This window comes from Budorcas taxicolor, chromosome 16 (assembly GCF_023091745.1).
Source record: "Budorcas taxicolor isolate Tak-1 chromosome 16, Takin1.1, whole genome shotgun sequence".
Taxonomy (NCBI): Eukaryota; Metazoa; Chordata; class Mammalia; order Artiodactyla; family Bovidae; genus Budorcas; species Budorcas taxicolor.
In genome coordinates, this window is record NC_068925.1 from 40696562 (window position 1) to 40722258 (window position 25697).

The following is a 25697-nucleotide window of genomic DNA, read 5'->3' on the forward strand; positions in this document are numbered from 1 at the left end:
GTATATAGGAATTCTATTACTTTTGCAAGCTTTTTATAAGACCTAATTATTTCTAGATGAAAATGTGTTTAAAAATCAGAGATAGGGTTCTGATAGTTTCCTCAAACCTTTCCAACCTCCCTTATTCTCAGAAAGGCCATTTATTAGAGCCCTCCCGTTCTAGCTCTATCTAAAGATATCAATGCAGGGCTTCAGTAGAAGGGGGCCAAGTGTAAGGCTGGAAGGAAACAGTTTGGGTCTGAAACACAAGGTCCCTACTGTGTTGAATCAGCATGGCAGAGGCTATTAAAATGCCATCTTTTTCACCCTCCCACTCCTCTCTCTTTTCCTCTAGCTCCATATTACACATCCCAGACTGCTTTTAATCCTATTGGGAGGATATGCAGCAAGAAAGAAAGAAAAAATAATGAATGGCTGTATTCCTTGGCACATGAATAACAGTTTCCCTTTTGGGGTTTCAAGAATAAAAAATGAGAGGCTTTTAATCTTGCAAACTTGTGCAAATGTGTGTGTGTGTGTGTAGATAAAAATGTAAACTACCACTGTGGTAAGAATAATGCTGATTTTTAAAGTCTGCTAAAGCGAAAGGAAGCATTTTTCCAGAATAAGGTATGTTAGAGGCCAGTGGGGAAAAAGAACAGCAGATGACTGTGTTTAGAGCTGGGTGAATTAGGAAATACCCTTTTCATAGCTAACTCTAAATAGATGAGCTGTTGTTGCCAAGATGTGTTTATCAAAAGTCTAGGCCATCTCACAGGATGTGAAATCTGGTTTAGCTGTGTAAAATAGCTCTGCACTTTTGTTTTAGCCAAAACTCGGCAAGACTCATAGTCAGTTCCCTCCCCAATAGAGTAAAACAGCAACAAGGACAACAAGCAAACACACTGCAACAGCAGAGTAAATGTTGGCAGGAAGCCTGCTGTGACCCAGCCTTGTTTTGTAGAAGGAATCTCTCTCAGTTTGATGCATTGCTTCTCCCAAGAGAACTCCGGAGAGCTTTACTTAAGATGAAATAAATTGAAGTGAAAATAGAATCTTGCTGTTGGTCATTCCTTCTACTTAAAAAAAAAGGCAGGCAAAATTTCCATGCTCTCGTTGACTCTCGTGACTCTCTCGTGGGTTGACTCTCTCATGGCTGTGGAAATGGTGCAAGACAAAGCCACAGAGAGAATAGTCTGGTGTGAATACAGACCACATGGCTCGTTACTTGTGCTTTTTTCTGGAGTAATCTGTCTTCAGAGAGCAGGCCTCCCTCACTTGGCCAGGTGAGATTCCACCAGGTTACCTCTCCGGCGACTCAGACAAGGCCTGGGGCATCACTTAATTTACATTAAAAATCCTATGGGCATCTGGACACCCCCCTTCCCTCACACACACACACACTTAATAAGCATAAAGTTGTACACTTCCCTCTATAGTGATGGTGCTGCTGGCTGTTTTTGTTGTTTTTGGCTTTGAGGTCTTACAGACCAGCCAGCCGTTGTGTAAGCATAGTTTGTCTGAATTGCTTCGGGACTAACTGCCTTCTTAGAAGTCCTCTTGCTGTTCATGATTTTTGCCAGCAAGCCATTACTATTGTTAATTTAAAATTCCTCACTCTGCCTTTTCTGTGCTATAAGATGGTAAAGTTTAGTAGTCCTTTAAACCCTCAAGGTTTTGAGGGGTCTTCAATTTCTGTAATTTGGGGTAGGGGTTTTAAGCCAATGTAGAACTTGTAAATTTGCTAAGTTTAATCAGAATTGGGGAGGAGATGGTGGTTAATACTAAACTATTCTGCTCATGCTGTTTTAAAAACTTCTGGTGTGTGTGCTTTTTGCTTTTTTGCTCATCATACAGTCTATTCAGAAAAATTAAAAAAAAAAAAAAGTAGCTCTTGGCAAAAGGTCAAAACCAGCATTGCAGGGAAGGTATTTAAAAGTCTTTTAAGTGTGGCTATTTGTATAAGCAATAACCGAACATTTCTTATGACCAGGGAGGACTATTTTCACAGTCTTTCATGGAAATATTTCTAGACGATCTCTGTGGCTCTTTTCCTTGAGCTCATTTATTTGCTTTTGCTTTAGAACAGAGCATTTTAATGAACAATTTTATGAGCTTAACCTGCGTTCTGCAAGCTCCACATGACTGGATTCCTGTTACATATAACCTTTGCCCTATTTTCCATTAAAACACAAGACTTTCCTATAATCAACTCTGTACTAAGTAAGACCTTAAAGGAAAGAATGCAACAGATACTTTGGTCTACTATTCAGGCTACTCAGTATGTTTTCAAACTATTTGCTTCTATGTTATTTTAAAAATTATACATATGAATATTTTAATCATAAATTCCTTTCTTTTCTAAGATACTTATATCCTCATGGGTTTCATACCTTTACCCAATCCAGTATCACCACCTCCCTCTGAGTGAATACTTCTGTGTTTATCATCCACTGAGGCAGGGACAAAGGCAGCATGAACCCCAAATCATTTTCGAAATAGGAACTTGTAAGAAAAACAAATCATATAGTTTTTTTTTCATCTTATATGTATACAAATGCTGGGGACTTAAAGTTCCTGCTTATGACAAAGTTAGATAACCATTCAATGCACCTTGACTCCTTCTCTTTGTCTTATAATTGGACATTAAAGTAACTATTTTCTATTCTATACATAGTATCCCAGATGTTTTTGTACAGAATGACTTTTTTTTTCCTCTAACCTAAAACCATCCAAATTTGTTTAATTTTTCTTCCAAGTTCACTTTCAGTGTTTAAATCAGTTTTATTGAGGTCTGCTAGACATTCAAGTTCTCCCTTTCATTTGAGCAGGCTGCAGAACCCCTGGAAGGGTCTAACCATCCTGGAAACAATGGAGACATTGTTGTTTGTCAGTCAGCTCCCCTCTCGGTCACGCATTCCAGCCATGTTTGCCTTTTAAAACTATACTACAGATTTAAGATAGTCTGCGGTTCCTTGTAACACCTAGCTCTTTTTCTACCCTGCTTACTTCAGCCAATCTGTCCTCATTTTATAATCTTGTTTACTTTTTCTTTTTAGAACAAGGAGGGCACTCTTTAAAACAGAGTGAAGTAAGTTTAGGGTAAATGAAAGGAAATCTACTTCACATCGTGAGTTAGAAACTTATGGAACTCATTAGTTCCCAAAGGTGGTGCTGGCAGGAAATGTAAATGAATTCAAAAACCTCTTAGTCAAATTTATGAATGAGAGCCACAAATGGCTACTAAGAAAACCAGAACTCTGCCTGATTTTTACAACTGAAGACAGAGAGTTGCTCCAAGCCCTCCCACAGGAGGTCTCTTGAGATCTGTCGAGTCGACTGACCTTGGGTCTGGCCCCTGATGGGTGTCCTCTCAGCACTTGTCTCTCTCTGGTCTCACAGAGGTTCAGAAAGACCCTGCAGGCCGATTCTAGAATAGGCAACTTTCTTTTTGAAATAACATTTTTTTTTTGGTAACTGTTCCTTTACCGTTCAACCATCTGCCTACCACAGTGCCAATTATGACTGTCGGTTAGGGAATGGTGACGTCTGTCCAGTGGAAACTAGCTGAGATCACATTTGGATCTTAAAACATCGATACTTTCTTTTATGTAAAGTCAGACCTTTCTTTTTCCTGGGACTTTTCAGGCTTCAGACCATAAATAGCTTTCTTACTTCATCCCATACTCTATCCTTGGTAGAATCTTTGATCCCCTCACCCCTTTGACTTTTCCCAGATCTGTATCTGCAGGGGTTCTCAACCAAGGACACTGGAAAAAATCACAGATGCTCCAGGCCTCATCCCAGACCAAGTAAGTCAGTCTCAGTGGGTGGGGTCCAGTCATGGATATTCTTCAAAATCATCCTAGGCTGTTTTCAGCAGCCAGATTGAGAGCCTGGACTGGCAGATTGTTATAATATTTCTCTTCCCCCTGAACCCCCTGCTCATCATCTCAGTGCCACCTGAGGCATCAGTCTGCCTTACCCCCACCTTTCCACCCCCTCAACTCCCCTGCTGCCCTCCCATGTTAGATAGTCATTAATGATTTTGGCGGAGCTCACTGTACCAGTCAACAATGCTGGATCTTTATGCTGTCTGCTTTCAACCGTGAACTCCCAGGAAAAGAGAACTTGCTGCAAAAATGTGGTCCCTTGCTGGGGGCTTCCCTGGTGGTCTAGTAGTTAAGACTTCACCTTCCAATCAGGAGATATGGGTTCGATCCCTGGTTGGGGAGCTAAAATTCCACAGGCCCCATGGCCCAAAACCCAAAATATACAACAGAAGCAATATTGTAAATTCAAGAAAGACTTTAAATATGGTTGTGTCAAATATATATATATATATATAAATGGTCTCTTACAACTTTATGATACCCAACACTTGAAGGGCCTTCACCTCCTTTTTCTCATCTTTTTGTTGACCAACACGGTACCTGCTCCGAATATGATCTTTCTTCACATCAGTCGCTCACTTTCACTCTGGGCAGGCATGGGTCCTTTTTCTTTAGGAGAACATTGAGGCCAACCAGAGGAAGCTGCCCAATGCCATTATTTCATCCTTCCTCTGTTGTCTTCTAATTCTTCCCTTCAGTCTTCAGGAAGAAAAATTCCACTTGCATTTATTAAACACTGTGGAGTACCAACCATGTGCAATGAATTACACTACAGTTTAGAAGACCTACTAGAAAGCAATTAACGAGAATTCATAGGAGAGATGTAAATTCTTAACATGAAGAAATTTAAATAGCTGATAAGTATTTAGGACAGAGAGGGCAATTCTGATGGCCGAGGGAAGGTTATCACACAGATGGTGACACTTGGGCCAGGTCTCGAATAGTGCAAGGATTTTAGCAATCATGTATTAGGCAGAAAGCACTTCAAATTCAAGAGGACAGGGTGGCTAAAGGCACCAGGTTGTGATGTGTATGATTTGATCTGGAAATAGTGAACAGCTGGATATAGCTGGAATATGGCACCTTCTGTGCCATAATTCTTTCTAAGTATTTCTTTCAAAATGTTTAATCTTTCTAAATATTTCACCTTTATCAATATCCTGAATCTTGTTCATTTTAACATCATCTAAAATTTAATATGCACAACTACCTTCACAGGTATTTTTAGCCTTTTGTCTGCTGGCTCCTTTTTTAAACTTTATATATACATATGTCTTCCCTTTCCTACAAGAAATCATTTTAACCTGGATTGTCTTGATATGTACCATACCATTTCCTTTACTCCTCTGCCAGGCTCTCAGAGCATGACTTATACTATATTTTACTCCCCTTTGCATGGTCCTCACCTTACCCTCCTATTCTAGCTTCCAGACTCCTCCCACTTTCCTCATCCCCTGCCTCCCTCCTCACCCCTGCAGAAAGGCTCTGTTATGGATTCTCAGATCATCAGACAAAAGATCATTGGTCAGTCTTCATTCTGTTTAGCCTCTTAGCAATAGCTGGCATTATTGGTAACAGCATCTTGAAAGTATTCTTATCTAAAGTAGCTGGGAGGGTGCTTGTTCTTTGAACTCCTCCTCCCTCTTCCACACCTTGGTGGTCTTTGCTAGTATTTCTTCCCCTTCTTAACTGTGGATATCCTAAAATACTTTACTCCATCCCTTACTTGTTTCATTCCTTTATTCATTCTTTCACTCTAAGACCATTTATTGAGCACATGCACGAGGCCAGGCATGTTGCTAAACATAAAGGTAAATCTGGATTTCTCTGTGCACACATGGATTTTAACATGCTTTCTGTTCTTATGGTTCCAGTTTCTACCTCTGCATGAGAAGTTTCTAAATCTACATTTTCTGCTGTAACTTTTCACCTGGACACTCATTCTCTGATTCAAGTTATCCACATATATATCTTTTGCATCTACTCAAACATAATTTGCTCAAAAATAAATTCATATCCTCAATGAAAATCAGTTGTCCTGCCTCAAATTACTTACCTCAGTCAGTGAAGTCATCATTTTAGTCTTCTATGCTGGAAATTTGACTGTGATATTTTACACTTATCTCAGTCAATTTTGTATCCAATCTATCACTATATTCTTATTGTTCTTTCTTAAGGATGTCTTTAAGAGCCACTCTTACTCTATTTTTGTAGCTACCCACTTGATCCAGGCTTTTATCACCTCACATATACTACTACCATAGACAATAATTGGTCTCTCTATTTCCAGTCTCACCCTCCTTAAATACATTCATCTTATGAACAGCTGCCATAATAATCTTCCTAAAACACCATTTGATCACATTCTTTCTGGTGACATTGCATGCTCACCACATCACATCTCATCTCTTTAGTCTAACTCTAGTTCTCCACAGTCAGACCACTCATTTCACAATTCAGCCACTCTCCTTCCATTCAATGTATTTTTCCCTATGCTGCTAAGGCACTTCAGTCGTGTCCGACTCTGTGCAACCCCGTGGACAGCAGCCCACCAGGCTCCCCCGTCCGCAGGATTCTCCAGGCAAGAACACTGGAGTGGGTTGCCATTTCCTTCTCCAATGCATGAAAGTGAAAAGTGAAAGTGAAGTCGCTCAGTCGTGTCCAACCCTCAGTGACCCCATGGACTGTAGCCTACCAGGCTCCTCCGTCCATGGGATTTTCCAGGCAGGAGTACTGGAGTGGGGTGCCATTGCCTTCTCCTCCTTGTCCCTATGACCTCTCCAATATTTCCCCCAACATATCAAGCTAATTTCCACCTCTTTCCTTTGTTCCCCTTGTCTGCCTACCTTCTTGATGTCTGCACACCCTAGTACAACCAGGTGAAGTCTCACATACTTTCTTTCTAGAGCCTTATCTGGCTCCTGAAAACTCTAGGACTCTCTCCTTTCTTCAAAAGCCAGTTATCCTTAGAGGCTTTTTACCATACAGCTTAGCTCTTTTTACATGCTGTTTATGACACATTGTTTGCTGCCTTTTAATCAGCTCCTTCCCAAATAGATGGTAGACTTCTCAGGAGCACACCTTGTGTTGTGTTACTCCCTTCAACCTGCCAGGGCACCTAGCAGATTTCTTATCCTATGTTCTATGCTTAAAAAATATGTAGTATGAATTAATTGTTGTAATTATCTATCCTTCAATAAACTGGTTTAGAACAAAGAAAGACTCTGCAAGGACAATAGGAAACAGTCTTTACACTGTATACAAAAAGGGTCATTTTCCACTCTACAACATTAGTATCTAATCTGCATATAAGTTTTGATGTAGATGTCTCTTTCTGACTCAAAAAGACTCAGTTAAAAGGTAGTCATAGAGCCTCTAAATCTAAATATTACATTATATGAAATACAAGGGTTGTAATAACTCATTAAATGATATCAAAGTGGGACTTCCCTGGTAATCCAGTGGTTAAGACTTCACCTTCCAACGCAGGGGATGTGGGTTCAGTCTCTGGTTGGGGAGCTAAGATCCCACATGCCTTATGGTCAAAAAAACAAAAACATAAAACAGAAGCAATATTGTACTAGATTCAATGAATACTTTAAAAATGATCCATATCCCCAAAAAATGACATCCAGGTGAATTCAGTCTACCAAATTCAGATCGGGGAGCGGGATGGACCCCACAGGACAGATGTCCCTATAGTTTTTTAAAAAGACAACAACAGATAACAAAGGACCTAGAGCGAGAGAAAGAGGAGAAGTCTATAGATTGAGACGAAGCTAAGAGACATATCCCCCAATCACAGTGTACAGACTTATAGGATTCCAATTCAAGCACATAAAGTGAAAAAAGATTTTTTTCGAAGACGGTTGGGGAAATGTAATATGAACACTGAATATTTATAATGTTGAGAAATTATTAATATTTTTAGAAGTGATAATAGTACTGGTTATGTTGGTTAAGGGTCCTTTTCTTTTTGGAATACATACTGAAATATTTACAGATAAAATTATATAATGTTGGAGTTTGCCTCAAAATAGTTGAGGAAGAAAGATAGAACAAGGATACCCATATGGTAAATTATTGAAGCTGAATAATGAGTACCCCCAGGTTAATTTATATTATTCTCTCTACTCCCTCTACTTTTATATGTTTTAAAAATTTCCCCAGTAAAAATATTTCTAAGTAGTCACTGATGTTAAGCAATTCTTATTAAATATTTTAGGGTGACAATGGTACTATGGTTATGGTTTTTGAAAAGGAGTCCTAATCTTTTAGAAATTAAAAGTCAGACACGACTTAGCGACTAACAGCAATAACAGCACACTGTGTCTACACTGTCCAGTGAGATAACCACCATTGTTACTGAACACTTGAACTGCAGCTAGTCCAAACTGAAATATGCTCTAAGAGTAAAATATACACTGGATTTTGAATGCTTCATACAAAAAAAAAAAAAAAAAAGGAGAGAAAGTAAACTATCTAATGATGTTTTTATGTTGTGTTAGTTTGCTGGAGCTGCCATAGCAAAGTGCCAGATACCAGGTGACTTAAACAACAAACATTTATTTTCTCACAATTCTGGAAGATAGAAATCTGAGTTCAGTGTGTCAGCAGGGTTGGTTCCATCTGAGGCCTTTCTTGCTGGCTTGTAGATAGATAGCCATCTTCTCTCTGTTATCACCTGGTCTTCCTTCTGTGTGTGTCCATGTCCTCATTTTCCCTCCTTAGAGGAACACCAGTCACATCCGTTTAAGGCATGCCCTAAAAAGTCTCATTCTAACCTAAGTGTCTTTTTAAAGATGCTGTCTCCAGACGCAGTCGCATTCTGAGATACAGTATTGAGAGTTAGGACTTCGACAAAGGAATTTGGGGCAGATATAACTTAGCCCATAAACATATGTCAAAATGATAATATTTTGGATATATTTCATTAAAGCATTATTCAAATGCACTTCACTTGTTTTGCTTTAGTGTCTTTTAATGTGACTACAGAAATGTGGCTTGCATTTTATCTCTATAGTAAAAGTAAAGTAAGTAAAGTCGCTGAGTCATGTCTGACTCTGACATATTTTATTTCTTTGGGCTGTAAAGACACTATCCATCACCTGTTGGAGGAGTAAGAATAAGCCTTAATTCTGAATAAATTTCTCAGTTTCAATTTAATTTCACTTTTAGTACTTAGTTTAACTGAGATATTGTAAATGAGCAAAAGCAGTGAGATGGTACATGAAAAATGAAAGTGAAAGTCACTCAGTCATGTCCAGCTCTTTGCAACCCCATGGACTATACAGCCCATGGAATTCTCCAGGTCAGAATATTGGTGTGGGTAATCATATTAACAGAAAAGAATCTAAATTTCCTAAAACATCTTTTAGATATTTTATCTGGATCATCTGGTAAGGCTGTTGGGGACCCTAGGATGTTGGCAAGGTGTATTCACTAAACCATCTGTAGGGATGGCTGAAAAAGCTATCTTGAGACCTTTGAGAATTCTTCAGTAGAATCCCGTTGACAACTTTATCAGCTACAGTGTTCAGTGGACCTTGAAGAAATGTAAAACTCTTGACTATAGCTTCTTCTTTAAAGGCTTCATTTTTTTCCCAACACTCTTGAAAGACATAATGATTCTACCCAAAGAATTTTATCATTGTATGTTTCTAACCCATTGCATTCTTTTATGTTTAGTTTTACATATTTTTGCATGTAAAGCAAGTACTCTATTTACACTGAACTTTTAAGATAAGAGAGAACTAAATTAAAGCCACTGTGTACCATGCTGTTATTTTACTATATAGTTTCTTTCTTATGACCTCCCATGCTGTTTTCATAATACTTGAATTTTATCGCCCCTGCTCTCCCTAGGACTTAATTAACTTTACTATAATGCATCAGTAGTCATCCATGTAAACATTTTTGAATGTTCGAACAACAAACAAATTCTGTTTTAAAATAGTTGATTTTTCTTTCATATTTTTGTCCATCATCTAATCTGTGTGAGACCCAGTGTTTCATTGCATAGACCTTATAACCCCTTAATACCCTGATTCTAATGAAAATATCTGTTAAACAAATTGTATGATAGAAATAATAATTTGAAATTTCCCTGCAGTTATGCATTTTTAGATGAGAATAATAGAATTCTAAAAGCATATATTACTCTTGTATAATGGTCATTTTTGTTCCTAGTCTTCAGGTATTATCTTCTTATAAATGATACCACTAGGATTTTTCTTGTGATCATAACACTTGGTTACTTGAATATGAAACATTTGTGATGATAGTGATCTTAGAAAATTAGCAGCAGCAAAAGTATCACTCTGAATCAAAGAGCCTTTATCATGATCAACATCATGAAGAATTGTTTTATGTCTACAAGGCATTTCTCACCAGACTATCCTAGCAGCATTTGGAAGCATATGGTTTATCTCAAGGTGTTTTCAGATCACTTTGTTGGTGGGGTGAGCATCATCCCCACCCTAGTCAACAATGGAGAAGAACTAATATTATATTAAGAGGGTGCATCCTGTAATGGGAATACCTGTATCGAATTCCCACCCTACCACTTATTAACTAAGTGACTTTAAACGAGTTTGCTTTTCAGACTCTTCAACTGTAAAATTCAAATAGTAACCATAATAAATAATGATATCTACTTCATAAGGTTGCTGTAGGATTAAATGGGTTAGTATATGTAAAGCAGTTTGAATACTCCCTGACATTTTATTGTCATTTAGTGAGTTTTTTTCTCATCATAACTTTCAATGTAGAAATGTTTTCATATGGTAGAAGTTGGTCTACCAATTTGAAGAAAAAAAGAAAAAATATAGCCCACTAACTAGTATGTGTGCTAATGTAATAAGAATGCGTCAGTGTAGTAATGGTGTCCTCTAAGAATTATCTGAGCATCATTTTAGCCCTATAACATTTACCTTTTTGTTGAGATTAACTGCATATTTGCCATCAACTATTATGATCCTTACCTTCAAGAAACTTTCATTTTGGTTAGGGAAGTCAACATTTACATACCTAAGATACAAGACAAAGGCTCAAACGTCTAAACTGAATGTTCAGAGGGTGTTGTGTTTTAGAGGCAGCATTCAAAGATGTGTTACCTTCACACTAAACCTTGAAGGATGAGTATGTGGAGGTGGAAGAAAAAGATTTTAGGGTGAGAGGACATCATGACTCTTTCTCAATGTTTTATTCACTTGGATTCTTTAGGATATAGGTAACAGAAATTAAATTCAAGTGTACTTAACTTTTTAAAACTAACAAAACCCTTTACTGACTGGTATAACTGCACAGTCCAGAAGTAGATGATAGAGCTGTCAGAGCCAGATCCAAACATTCCAATAATGTCTTTAAATATCTGCCTCTCTCCATGTTTCAGCTATACAGTTCTCCGTGTTGACTTCATTTGCTGGCAGGTTTGAGCTGTCTTCACTCTGACGCAGGCTAGCCCTCAAGCTTACATCTTAAGAAGTTCTCATCCTAACTGAGAGGGAGCTTCTCCTTCTAGCAGTTCTGACAGATGTGCAGTGATTGGCTTTCCTTGGTCACATTGCCACCTGTCATCACAGAGGCCAAGCCAGATAGGTAGATTGGTGAGGGCGTACTTGGCCCGATCCATGCAGTCCCATCTAACCACCAGAACTGAGAGTGGGGGAGAGGAGGCTTCCCACATTTATATTTGGTCTATCAACAGAGGAGGTATGGCACGACCTTGTGATACAATAGAGAGGATGAAGATGGATTATTTTTTTTTTAACTTTTAGATTCCATTTTATTTTTTAAATTTAAATTTATTTATTTTAATTGGAGGCTAATTACTTTACAATATTATATTGATTTTGCCATACATCAACATGAATCCCCCACAGGTATACACATGTTCCCCATCCTGAACCCCCCTCCCTCCTCCCTCCCCGTACCATCCCTCTGGGGCATCCCAGTGCACCAGCCCCAAGCATCCTGTATCCTGCATTGAACCTGGACTGGTGATTCGTTTCATATATGATATTCACATGTTTCAATGCCATTCTCCCAAATCATCCCACCCTCGCCCTCTCCCACAGAGTCCAAAAGACTGTTCTATACATCTGTGTCTCTTTTGCTGTCTTGCATACAGGGTTATCATTACCATCTTTCTAAATTCCATATATATGCATTAGTATACTGTATTGGTGTTTTTCTTTCTGGCTTACTTCACTCTGTATAATAGTCTCCAGTTTCATCCACCTCATTAGAACTGATTCAAATGTATTCTTCTTAATGGCTGAGTAATACTCCATTGTGTATATGTACCACAGCTTTCTTATCCATTCATCTGCTGATGAACATCTAGGTTGTTTCCATGAAGATGGATTATTTTTTAACTCATCTCCTTCTCACTTAGAGAATGCTGTGAAGTACAGTTAAATCGTTAGAGTGGGACCATTGTAATTTCCCATCACAGCCTCCTTGATCTTCTGCTTCTCTGAATTCCTACAGCACCTATTAACTCCACTAAGCAATGTAACACTGAATCACATACTGTTTGATAATCTATAGTGAGACTGTGTATTAGCATTCTCCAGAAAAACAGAACCAATAGGATGTGCATGTTTTATACATATCTATATGTCTCTCTCTATATATCTGTATCTGTCTATCTCTGAGATTTTTAATAAGGCATTGGCTCACATGATTAACAAGGCTGGCAAGTCTAAAATCTACAGAGTGGATTGGCAGGCTGGAGACCCAGAAGAGTCAGTGATCCAGTTCAAGTCTGAAGGCAGTCTGTTGTAGAAGCAACAAGAACCAGTGTTGCAGATGAAGTCTAAAGAGAGTCTGCTGGAGAATTCTCTGCTGAGGAAGGCCAGTCTTTTTGTCCTATTCAGGCCTTCAACTGATTAGATAAGGCCCACCCATATCACAGAGGACAGTCTCCTTTACTGAAAGTCCACCAATTTAGATGTTAATCTCATCCAAAAACATTCTCACAGAAATATTCAGAATGTTTATATCAAATATCTGGGTATTCTAGTCCATGGTCCAGCCAAGTTGTCAAACAAAATTAATCATCACAGACTGGTTTTTATGTTTACCTTCATTTTATCTGTTCCTGTGTTCTGGTGGTTTTTCTCTTTGGAAATATTCTAATTCTTATTCTGCTATTCCAAAGATATGTAATTACTTTTTAATCAAAAAGGAAATTTGTATCAGTTGATTGTCATTTCAGTTCTTTTAGTAAGAGGGTTTTATTTATGACAAAGTTAAATTTTAAACAGTTAATATTGTTAGTCAGTTAGTCCTAATAGTTAATATTGAAAATAACTTTGTCCCTTTTGAAATTACTAATATTATCTAAAACCAAAAACGATGGTGAGGGGAGTGGTTATTTTTGAAGAAACCTTTTAAATTGTTCCATTTAGACTATTTATTGTTTGGATGAAATGTTGCTATTCATGGCAAGTAAACTCGGTATATGAAGACTGAAATTTTCCAAAACTAAATATTACCAATTGTAGAGAGAATTCTTAGTAATACTGTTTAGTAATATTTGATGTATTTACATATGTAATATATTTTATATATCTGTATTTTTCATATTTATAAACTTATCTGTTATATAAAGTAATATAGGCCTTTAGATTAAAACCTAGATTGGAATTATTATAACTTCTAGGAGGACCTCAACGCAGAGCTTGTAAATTTTTAGATTTCTCTAAGAATCCTCATGGGCTTCCCTGGTAGCTCAGCTAGTAAAGAATCTGCCTGCAATGCAGGAGACCCAGGTTAGATTCCTGGGTTGGGAAGATCCTCTGGACAAGGGAATGGCTACCCACTCCAGTGTTCTGGCCTGGAGAGTTCCATGGACTATATAGTCCATGGGATCGCAAAGAGTCACACATGACTGAGCGACTTTCACTTTCACTTGCACTCACTTCAGTATTCTTGGGCTTCCCTGGTGGCTCAGCTAGTAAAGAATCCTGATACCTGCAATATGGGAGACCTGGGTTCAATCCCTGGGTTGGGAAGATCCCCTGGAGAAGGGAAAGGCTACCCACTCCAGTATTCTGGCCTGGAGAATTCCATGGACTATACAATCCATGACCCCATGAGTCAGACAGGACTGAGCGACTTTCACTTTCACTTTCAGACATATGGGGCACCAGACAGAAATATACTGTTAGGCAGCTGTTGGGCTAAATGAGAGTTAAAAAAAAAAAAAGGTATATAGCTACATCAGAATTAAGATAGGTTTGTTGTTGTTAATCAAATAATTATCTTTAAAATCCTAAAGGTTTTTTTCAATGTCTGTTTAATTTCACATTAATCTTACATAGTTTTATAATGTTTATCATGATGTTATATAAGATGAAGAGATACAAAGCTATAGAGAGACGAAAAAAGTAACAGTAGGTAACGGAGAAGAGTCAAGGAAGGAAAATAACAGAATCAGAAAAAGTTGGGTCCTGCCTGCTAACATAGTGGTTATCCCCTGTATACCCTGGATCAGGTGAGGCTCAGTGTTTTCTCCTGTAATAGGGCTATTTCTTACAGATTGGAGGTGCAAATAAATGCCCCTTTGCTTCCCAATGTCCTGACTACAAATACTGCTCACATCTGTAGACATCTTTAGACTGTTAAAATCTTTATATCAATTGAAATACAATTCTTAATGCAGATAGCTGTTTACCCTTTCCGGGCAAATAAGAGGCTGAACTCACTTGTAGGAATCTAAGAGATCGCAAAGAGTCGGACACGACTGAGCGACTGAACTGAACTGAAGAGATCATGCTGTATAACAATACCCCAGTTATCTGGAGCTCAGTCTCTCAGGTTCCTTCAGAAACAGAAATCCAGTCCCTCAGGAAATGGCCTGGGTTGGTTAGTTTTTTCCATCATTTATTCCACAATATTTACGAAGCTCCTGTTATATGTAGGGCCCTGTGCTAAGTACTAGGGAAAAGTAATGAGCATATTCTCTCAGCCTGTCTTTGAAATTTTACCCAACTCTGAAGATCCATCTCGAATGTTGCCATCAGTAAAGACTCCCCAGAAGCCCACCGTGCTTGAGCTCACCTTTGACTCACTAATTCATCTGACACCGTGTTGCCCTTCTACAAGCAAGGTGTGTGGTTTTAGGGTTCATTTATGTCTCTCACAGTCCACATTAGATACTACGTAAACATTTGTATTGACTTTAGTGAAATACCTGTCCCAAAGTACCAGACCACAGCCTCGATTACCCTCAAAGGCTTCCTGGAGCATGATTCTCCCACAGTCTTTTTTATAAGTTTGATTGCCTGCCTTTCTGGCCTCTGCAAATTAGAAGTGAATGGGAATGGGGAAAGGTTTTTACTGAAACAGTCTCCATAATGTGGAGCTGGAAGATTCAAAGCAGCATTACCATGGCAACATATTTTCATAATGATGACCTGTTTTACTAAGAAAAGTTAAATTATATTTTTTACCCTTTGTTTGAGAAGGAAATGGCAACCCACTCCAGTATTTTGCCTGGAGAATCCCATGGACAGAGGAGCCTGGTGAGCTACAGTCCATGGGGTCACAAAGAGTCAGACATGACTGAGCAACTAACACACACACACACCCTTTGTTTACAGTAGTAGAGAACTGTATAACAATAATAAGATACTGGTTATGTGAAAAAATCAATTGTGTAAATCTGGAGGTTATCTCCCCAAGTTCTCCGCTGGTGAGAAGAGACATAGCAAAGCCCCCTTGAGCTCTGTAGTATGTTTATGTGCATATTCCTGACAGGACCCTTTGTATTTCTGTTATTTCACTTTTAAAGAGTGCAGTCCTGTGCATATGTGCTAAATCGACTCATGTCTGACTCTTTGAGGCTCTATGGATTGTAGCCCATCAGGCTTCTCTGTCATGGAGATTCTCCAGGCAAGAATACTGGAGTGGGTTGCTATGCCCTCCTCCAGGGGATCTTTCCAACCCAGGGATTGAACCCCCATCTCTTATATCTCCTGCATTGGCAGGTGAGTTCTTTACCACTAGTGCCACCTGGGAAGCCCCCAAAGAGTGCAGTCACCAGCCTTATTCATATGGTTTCAAGATCCTCAAAAAAGCCTATGAAATAAGTAAGAGCTTTAAGGAAAGGAAGGAGACAAAGACACAACATGAAAAATAGACATCCTGGTCAAGCCCAGAGTTTTTCTTTAGTGGATGCTTTGAGGTATGGCAGGAATTATTTCTGATCTGGTTCCTTCATTCTTTGACCTGTTGAAGTTTCAGGTCTTTGTGTGTTAGTAACCCACTCCAGTGTTCTTGCCTGGAGAATCCCAGGGACAGCGGAGCCTGGTGGGCTGCTGTCTATGGGACTGCACAGAGTCGGACACGACTGAAGTGACTTAGCAGCAGCAGCTCAGTTGTATCCGACTCCATGAACTGTAGCCCGCCGGGTTTCTCTGTCTATGGAATTCTCCAGGCAAGAACACTGGAGTGGATTGCCATTCCCTTCTCCACTCAAGTCTTTAGGAAAAAGCTTTTAAATTAAAATTTTATAAAGCAGCCTGTTTCTTGAATACTGTGTAAATAATATTAATTTTTACAAGCAATTCTAAGTTGTTATTTTTGATTATTTACATTGCATTAGATTTCTCAAAAGCTATTTAGAAAAAAAATGACAATAGGAAGGCCTGTCCATTGTTATTTTTCAAAGGAAAGCTGATTTTCACAATATTATTCACATTTTGTAAACAGCATCAATGAACCTACACATAAAAGGTTAAATGTTTGCAGACCATTCTTTTTTTGCCTCAAAGATCAGAGACAAATTACTATTTTTATTTTACATTCCCTTGATGAGGATAATGATAAACAGCTGTCACTTCAGTGCTTAGACTGCAAAGAATCCTATCGCAATCCTATAATTTAAACAAAGAAAAAATACACAGTCATACACAGTATTCATAGAGAAAAGAGAATCATAGAGAATTTGCTTAAGGGAGCATTTGCTCTCTGCAGTTACTTGGTTAAAAGAAAAAATTCTACATATGTACATTTCCCCCATTCATCTTAGACATATTAGAAGGGACAATTACTCCTTTCTTTCTAAAATCATAACTTGAATTCTGTGACTCCCCATCATGCCCATGGTCTTATCAGAGTAGTTAAGATTTGCATGTAACTACACATCTACTAGGATTTCCAAAACCTAAAGAGAATTTCTAATTATTTTACTGGTTATTCTGAAATGTCTTTTCTCTTTTTTAATGTTGAGAATTGAACTGTTCAGTGTTCTCTATTCAATCCAATTTTTTGCTTATTACTTGCATCTGGTTTCAAAAAGTAGAAATCAATGTCTTGCATATTTTGATATGCAAAAATTAAAGCAAGGCTAAAAGTTAAGTATAGGGTAAAGTGGGGAAATTTAGTGTTTCTATATGAAAATAGAAATGGTGGTATAATTTTCCTGGTGTTTCATTTTCCTAGAGGTTCTTTTAATAAATACTGTTTATTCCAGTTTTCTCCTTTGGCTCATTCATATTTTTTATTTTTACAACTGTAAGTATTTAAATGTCATCTTTTCCTAGAAAATCTTTTTACATTTATTATTTTATCTGTGAAACTGATTTGACAAATTATGGGTTTTCCCCTTTTCATAATAGTATTTTTTTTTTATACCCAAGAAAAAATAGAAATTGGCTTCCCATTGTATCCAAGGATCGAACCCAGGTCTCCCACATTGCAGCCAGATTCTTTACTGACTGAGCCACCAGGGAAGCCCAAGAATACTGGAGTGGGTAGCCTACCCCTTCTCCAGGGATCTTCCTGAACCAGGAATTGAACCGGGGTCTCCTGCATTGCAGGCAGATTCTTTATCAGCTGAGCTACCATCATAGCCCCTCACATTATATTCACCTTTTATTTATTGAACGCCTCAGCTCTCAGAGCCTCAGCATTCTCTTAAGCTGACGATAACAGAGGTACCCACCTCCTAAGGTTGTGGTGTGGATCTTCTATGTAAAGTGTTTAGCACAGTACCTAGAACACAGTAAGTGCTCAAAAATGTTCCTGGCAGAGAAAGTATGTTGATGCTAAAATGGCATCATTCCCTTTTGTTAAATACGACAGCAAAATCCCAATATGTTTCAGGTCAGAGAGACGAACTAAAATGCACTTTATCTATTATGGAGATATATACTGCTTTATGTAAAAGACGTTTTCCTCGCAAAGCTGTAGGTCATGTATTTTCACTTGATATATTCATGATTTCATCGTCATTGTATCATCCTCACTATAATCAGGGCTTCCCTGGTGACTCAGATGGTAAAGAATCTGTCTGCAATGCAGGAGACCTGGGTTTGATCCTTGGGTCAGGAAGGTCCCCTGGAGAAGGGAATGACAACCTAATCCAGTATTCTTGCCTAGAGAATCCCATGAGCAGAGGAGCCTGGTGGGCTACAGTCCATGGGGTCGCAAAGAGTCTGAGGCAACTCAGCGACTACTACTTTCACTTTCACTTTCACTATGATTAAGTAGTTCAGTTCAGTTCATCTCAGTCGCTCAGTCATGTCCGACTCTTTGCGTAGTGGATCCTAATTCATCAACTTGGGATTTCTCTCATCTCCAATTTTGATGTTAGAGATCTTGAAATGTACTGAGGCAGCTTCCTTGATTTAAGCAAAGCCTTTTTAGTGTCAATTCCTCCTGCTTCTTCTCTTTCTCTGCTTTGTGCTAGCTGCTGAGAAGGGAGAATTAAACAAGACCTTGCAGTCTAATAGTGGGAGAAGCATAACTAGGCTGGATATAAATCATAGATGGTAGTACAAGACACAGATGAAGTACTGTGCAGGGAGTGATGGTGGGTCTAAGGGCCATTGGGAGTTTGTCTAGAAGAAGTGATGGTGAAGCTGACTTTTAAAAGATAAAAGGTCTTCACAGATGGGAGGAGGGGATTCCAGGGAGAGACTAGCTTGTAGAAAATACGGCGATTTAAAAATACTAGTTTGCTATTTTTATATTACTTGAATTGAAAATGTCTTGTGCTCAAATTTTTCAACTTAAATTTTCATAACGTGTGTTGAGAACCAAGCAGCTCTCTAACTCATTCTATGAATATTCAGAAAGGAAAGAAAGAAACTAACATTATTGAGAACCCACAAGGCCCTTGGCTAGGTTACTTCATATGCATTATCTCATTTAACTTACACAAGTTTTCTGGAAAACTTGTGTATCCCCATTTTAAAGATGGGGAAGCTGAGTCTCAGTTACATTAAATAAGTGAGGTGTGGCCACACAACCGTACCTGATAAAGCCTGAGTTTAAACCTAAAATTTTACTTTCAAATATGATACCGTTAAGACAACATTGCAGTTACCACTGATTCTTGGAATTTAAGCTTAGTGTGGCACACAATCTGCAGTAGTTTTTAATCCCCTGGGAAGAAGTTTTTTTCACTGCCTTTGCTGACCTTCCCTCTATCACTTTACCACTTTATCACCCTAGCTTTTTACCTACTTATCCCAAATCCTATTGTGCTTATATTACAAATTAATAATAAAAGTAAGGAACTACCTGATTTACTTCTTTCAGTGACCAAAGAGCATTTAAAAAGAAATGGTATAGGGATAGGGAAACAACTGTCATTATTGAGACTTCTAATCCCCTCTCTTGCTGCAGCAGCAGTAAGATGCCTCAGAAATGTCCTCCAGTTGTCATCATGAAGTATGCGATTCGGCTCTTAGGTTTGGAAAGTAACTGTTGTGTTTTAGAGTGAGCACATATTATTTTAATATTTTTAAGGTGTTAGAAAAGCAACAGAAGCCTATATAAATGTTTAGAACTAATTTCTATCTCTGTTATTGTTGATCTTGTGGCCTACAAATATGCCTTTCACACATACGTATTGATCCAAAGTTAACACTTATTTATAGATCCATTTAAGCAATTCAGCACAGTGCTTTGCCGAGAACTGATTGGATGATTAAAAACCTGGCAGATCGAAGTAGGTACATTTCCAAAGAAACTTACTTCATGTCCACATTGGAAGCAATAAATTATATCCCCCCCTTGTTTTTGCATTAGTAATTAAATCTTTCCAAATGCTAGAAAGCAGCCAGACCACTAACAATATTTGTATCATGTTCTGGGGCTTAGATGGTTCAACCTGACTTGAAATGGAGACCATTTATTCTAAATTGATTTCAATGCCAAGCCAACAGGTCAGCCCTTAATAATGAAGATGCCCAGCCCAGCCTCTGGTGGATAAGCCAAAATTAATTAACTCAAGTTGCAGAGTATAGGAAACAGATGCTTCTCTCATGTTGCACAAATAAATGCTTTGTGTTTGGATGTATTCTGTTTTATTCAAAGAATAACAAGTTAGAAGTTAAAACGCTAAGTTTTTCACAGTGGAGCCAGCCTTTAGTAGTGATGACAGAAGCATGGATTTATAGAACAAATTCCAGCAAGTGCATGGAAAAATGCATTATCCCTTATATCTCTTATTTTGGCTCCAGGCCAGGCCTAGGAGACTTAGTTTTAAATCTGGACTGATCCAAGTGTTGATCCATTCCAGAGCAGACCTAGGAGTTCCAGAACAACATCAAGGTTATTTCTAATCTATAGAGTCCCTGGAGACCCCTCCCAGAGGTTTACATCTGCATCAGATATTTGGATTCAGTTCTTTGGCCAACTTGCAAATGGCTTAAGATTACATTGTTCTCTAGAGGTATGTTGTTAGGTGCACTGTTTATCTGATTGTCTGTCTAAACATTCATTCAGAATCCCAGTATTTTGCTTTCCCTTGATTGTGGCAGGCTAAAGGTAGAATAATAACTGCATGGTTCTGATCTCTTTTCAGAATAAATGGCTGTTTGATAAGATAAAGATGTTACCATCTGGTAGTACAACTTCAAATTCAGTAAACAGAAGTCAATCATATGATAATGTCTGGTATTTTTTTTCTTCTGAATCAATGTGAAATAATCCTTGTTTTTCTTTCTTTTCTGTTAGACTGAAAATGATGAGAATGGCCAAGCAGAAAACTTTTCTATGGACCCACAGTTGGAGAGACAAGTGGAGACCATTCGCAACCTTGTAGACTCTTATATGTCTATTATCAACAAATGTATCCGAGACCTAATCCCAAAAACAATAATGCACCTTATGATCAATAATGTAAGTGTTTATCAGCTGTCTCATTTTTAACTTCTAATTCCATACTAGCGTGGAAATTGCTCACACTCTCTTCAGCTTCTTTGTGATGTTTTCTGGATGGTCAAAACACCTATTACCCAGGCTTATCATTTTCCATTACAAGTGGTAATTGACTGAGTGGAAGGGAACTTAGGAAAGAAAACATAAAACTTCTAGCTACAGTATACTGGTATTTCCTATTAGCTGTCTCCTCTAGAAGGGTGTGAATTTGCTCATGATAAAGCAGAGCAAAAATACTATAGTCAAGGAATAAATTAGTTGCAAAGCCAGGAATAAAACCAGATACCCTGGCTTCTAGACTTTGAAATTAAAGGCAAAAGATATCTATTCTTTTCTACATATTCATACAGAATATGGTAATACAGTTCTTCTCACCGTCTAAAAATTATAGAATACTATTTTAACCTAGAAAAGGGCTTTTTGCCCTATCCCCATGGATACAAAAGGAGTTTCTTTTTCTTTTCTAAGGTAAGATGATAGAACCAAGGATCTCAAAGTAATTGATCTATATTTCATAGAATCTTTTCCTTTTCATGGTTATTTTTATAGCAGTCAGGAAATGATACTTAAATTACATGGTCTGGTTTGGCTCTTTTGGTAGCTACTTTGCTAAACTATAAATAATACTGCAATTTATTTGAGAACTTATCTTTTAGATAAGATAGGCTATAGTGGGGTGTTTTATAGCAGGGTTTTCTGATTCTTGAAAAATGCAACACCAATTTTATTCCTTGTTATCTTCTAAGGACACATATTTATTTAAATAATATATTATTAGCATTTGCTTGTAACAAAAATTAGATGGTAAAGCACAAAAGAGCCCCACCCTAGAATTCAGGAGAAACCTGGATTCTATACTTGGTTCTGTTACAAACTCTGTTGTTGTTCAGTCTTTCAGTCATGTCCTACTCTTTGTGACCCCATGGACTACAGCACACCAGGCTTCCCTGTCCTTCACTGTCTCCCTGAGTTTGCTTACTCATGTCTATTGAATCGATGATCCCATCCAACGTCTCAACCTCTGTTGCCCCCTTCTCTTTCTGCCCTCAGTCTTTCCCATCATCAGAGTCTTTTTCAATGACTCGGCTGTCCGTATCCAAACAGCCAAAGTATTGGAGCTTCAGCTTCAGCATCAGTCCTTCCAATGAATATTTAGGGTTGATATCCTTTAGGATTGACTGGTTTGATCTCCTTGCTATCCAAGGAACTCTCAAGAGTCTTCTCCAGCACCACAGTTCGAAAGCATCAATTCTTCAGTACTCACCCTTCTTTACTGTCCAGCTCTCACATCAGTACATGACTACTGGAAAAACCATAGCTTTGACTATACGGACCTTTGTTGGAAAGTGATATCTCTGCTTTTTAATACACTGTCTAGATTTAACCTGAGACAATCCTTTGTGTCTTTCTATTTCCTCCATATATGAAATATGAATCATAAAAAGGTATCTGGCTTAGTTATTTGTTCCCCAAGATGGTATATATGGAAGTATTAATATAATGAAAAGTATAGTTGTAAGGAACTAATATGGCTGCCTACTAAAGAATTGAAATAACCATTATCCATATGTTAAGATTCCTTTCAAAATTCTAAGTTTGACAGTTTGTTATTCATGATGTATGAGCTCCTTGACTTGAAGACCCCAGTCACATGAGCAATCCTGTTTTTAACTCACTTTATTTTCATACACATTTCATTTATTCAAACAAGGTGAGTAGAATGCTTTGAAGTATCAGCAGCAGGCAAGCAATGTATTGGAAATATATTGGAAACTATAAATTATATACTTAAGCTTAGTCAATGGCCTGCTGTGTGACCTGAAGCAAATCATTTGGCCCCTCTAGGCTGAAGTCAGTCACTTCTAAAACTACACTAGGAACCCTGAGCTGCCCCCCAGAATTGTCAGAGAACATAATATATGTGACTCTATGCCATTTTGAAAAATATAAAGTACTAAACAAATAGTCTGTGTATTTTTCAAATTACCCTCTTAACTTCACTTAAATGAGTTCAGGTTGTTTTGCTGTGGAATCCAGGCACTTGCTTATTTAAACATTTTCCTGATTAAGAATCATTTATCTTTTCACTGTTTTACCGAGAGTCATTAGTGCTGCCATCAGTTCAAACGCTGCTCTGCTCTGCACTATATTAAATCATCAGCACAGGAAATAGCACTTCCTGTCTATAGCTGTGAGCAGTGGCTTGACATAAATTAGTCAAAAGGGGGAAAAAAAAACTGATTGCAGATCTATCCTACTTTCACCTTCTCAAGAAACACACACACACAAAGAAACACGAGGATAATTGCCCTTACCCCTCACCACTCACTTGCTTTATGAGATGGCAAAACCCCGACCTAAGGGTATTATCCATGGAAGTGAAGCTCTGCTGATTGTCCTCAAGGAGACCTCACAGAAGAGTCCTGAGAAAGAAGACTTCAATAAAGACTTGATCTCCAAGGTCAAACCTTGCAGCAGAGATTGATAGGAATGTGGAGAAAGTGAAAACATTATGTAACGCTGGATTCTTATGACATTATGGCTCTCTTTGTTTGAATATAACTTTTCATATCTACCAGAAAATAGTTTTATACATCTAGGATGATTGCTTTCCTTTGGATATTATTTTATCCACATTTTTACCATATATGTAAAAGTATATAGAGCTTCCCTGGTGGCTCAGTGGTAAAGAATCCATATGCCAGTGCAGGAAATGCAGGTTCAATCCCTGGTCTGGGAAGATCCCCTGGAGAAGGAAATGGCAACCCACTCCAATATTTTTGCCAGGAGAGCCCAATGAGTCCATGGGGTTGCAAAGAGTTGGACATGACTTAATGACTGAAGAACAAAAATGAAAGTATATAGTTTTATATATGTGTGTGTGTATAATATAAATTTATATGTATAATTATGTATATGTAAAAACACACATCCCTTTTTTAAAAAATATATTCTCATGACGTCTTATGGTGTAGAACGTCTGACCCCTTTTTGTTCATTCCAAAAGCATCCTTTTGAGTACAAGAAACATAAACACACTGAACACCCAGCACTGTGTCATACGTATGTGTTGGTTTTTTTTAAAAACTTAAAGTGAAGAGATCTTCAAGTGAGAGAATTAATCATAGAATCGTAACAAGAAAAATAAATAGTTTGACTCCTCATTCTGAATTCCATCTACTTAACCCTGCTTTTCTATAAATGGTTGTGGGTGAAAAAGCTAGTTGTTCCTGCAGAACCGATAAATGCCTAAAACCGGGTCCTCTGTTTGTTAACTATCACTATTGAAAGCCAGGCTGTGGCCTTTCCTCTCTGAAATGGGAATGGCTACTCTGCCTTCTGAAAACGAATATGTTTCAGCCAACTTTCATAAAGTTCAGAATTTGGTGGGCAGTTTCCTTTGAAAGTTTACATTAAGTGTTCTGCCACTCAAGTCTCCATATGGAATTGTTTAAGAAGTTTAAAGCCAGCAATAAATGCCTCGCCTCAGACATACTGTAAGCCTTTGTCTATTGAAATGCAGCAGCTGTTTCATTGCTTAAACATACCAGGTAACAGCGGCACAAAGAAATAGCAAGTTTATGACAGGCAGTTTTTCTGGACAGGCTACAGGCAAAGCGACTGAGTTTTGTTTGAGACTTTAAAGAAAACACACATATGACACCGCATAGCAGGCACATCTTGCTGGCCTCTTCTTCTAGCTCACACTACCAGAAGTTCTCGATCAGAGAATCAAGAAAGTGAATCCAGCTTTATTTGAAAAGTGTCAGTGGCAAGGTGGCACATAAGTCTGTGTTTGAACCCATAGGACAGCCACCTGTTGGGTACTCAAGATTTGGTTCAGTTTCCAATGAAGAAGTTGAGGCCCCAAGAGGCTAAGTGACTTGCCCAAGATCACACAGCTGGCGGTGGCAGAATCATGACTAAAATCCACCTCCACGTCTTCTCATTCATGGTCTGATATTCTCTCCAGTCCACCACCAGAGAGTGCATGCAACAAGGTTCAGAACATTCTAAGTCAGTCTTATCAAACTAGGGGGGTGGGCTCTGATCCCCATAGCATATACATAGGCTGTCTTCCCAGAGGGTTCATTTTACTTGAAAATTTGATTAGGGTTTGTTTGAATACGAGAAACAATGTTTTGAATCTTAACTAGTAAGTAATTTAAAACGTTGCTCCTCGTAGTCAAACAAACCCAGCTAATACGAAATAGAATGTAAAGTTTTATGAAACATTTTAAGAACCAAATATGAAACCTAGACGCATTTCACACTTGGAGCCTTTACCCCTGGATCCCTAAAGGTCTACTTTCACTCTCCTTGCCCATTGGCCCTTTGGTAGAAAATTAGTAACATGTGCCCTAGTTTCACAACTTATTGTAACTTTAGTGTGTATGAAGTAGAGTCTTATTTTAAATGTTCATTATTTGAAGGGAAAGAACAACTTAAATACCAGAGCACTAATTTATTTCCACCAGTCAAGAATTCTGTATCCTGCTCAAGAAACAGATCCCAACTAAGACCCAGAAGCCTCACAAGCCCCACTTTTGCTCCTCTCCACCCACAACCATCACTCACCACCAAGGGTAACTCTCCTGCTTTACATCATAGATTAGTTCTGCCTATACTTGAACTTTGGAA

At 38.2% G+C, this 25697-nt stretch overlaps 1 protein-coding gene across 1 annotated transcript in view; it reads left to right on the top strand.

The window, feature by feature from the left end:
- Positions 1–25697, top strand: part of DNM3 (dynamin 3) — a 636190-nt gene that overhangs the window by 575868 nt on the left and 34625 nt on the right. The window contains exon 19 of the mRNA XM_052654294.1: positions 20853–21017. Within this exon, the coding sequence (XP_052510254.1) occupies positions 20853–21017 (165 nt within the window). The remainder of the gene's footprint in view (positions 1–20852; positions 21018–25697) is intronic.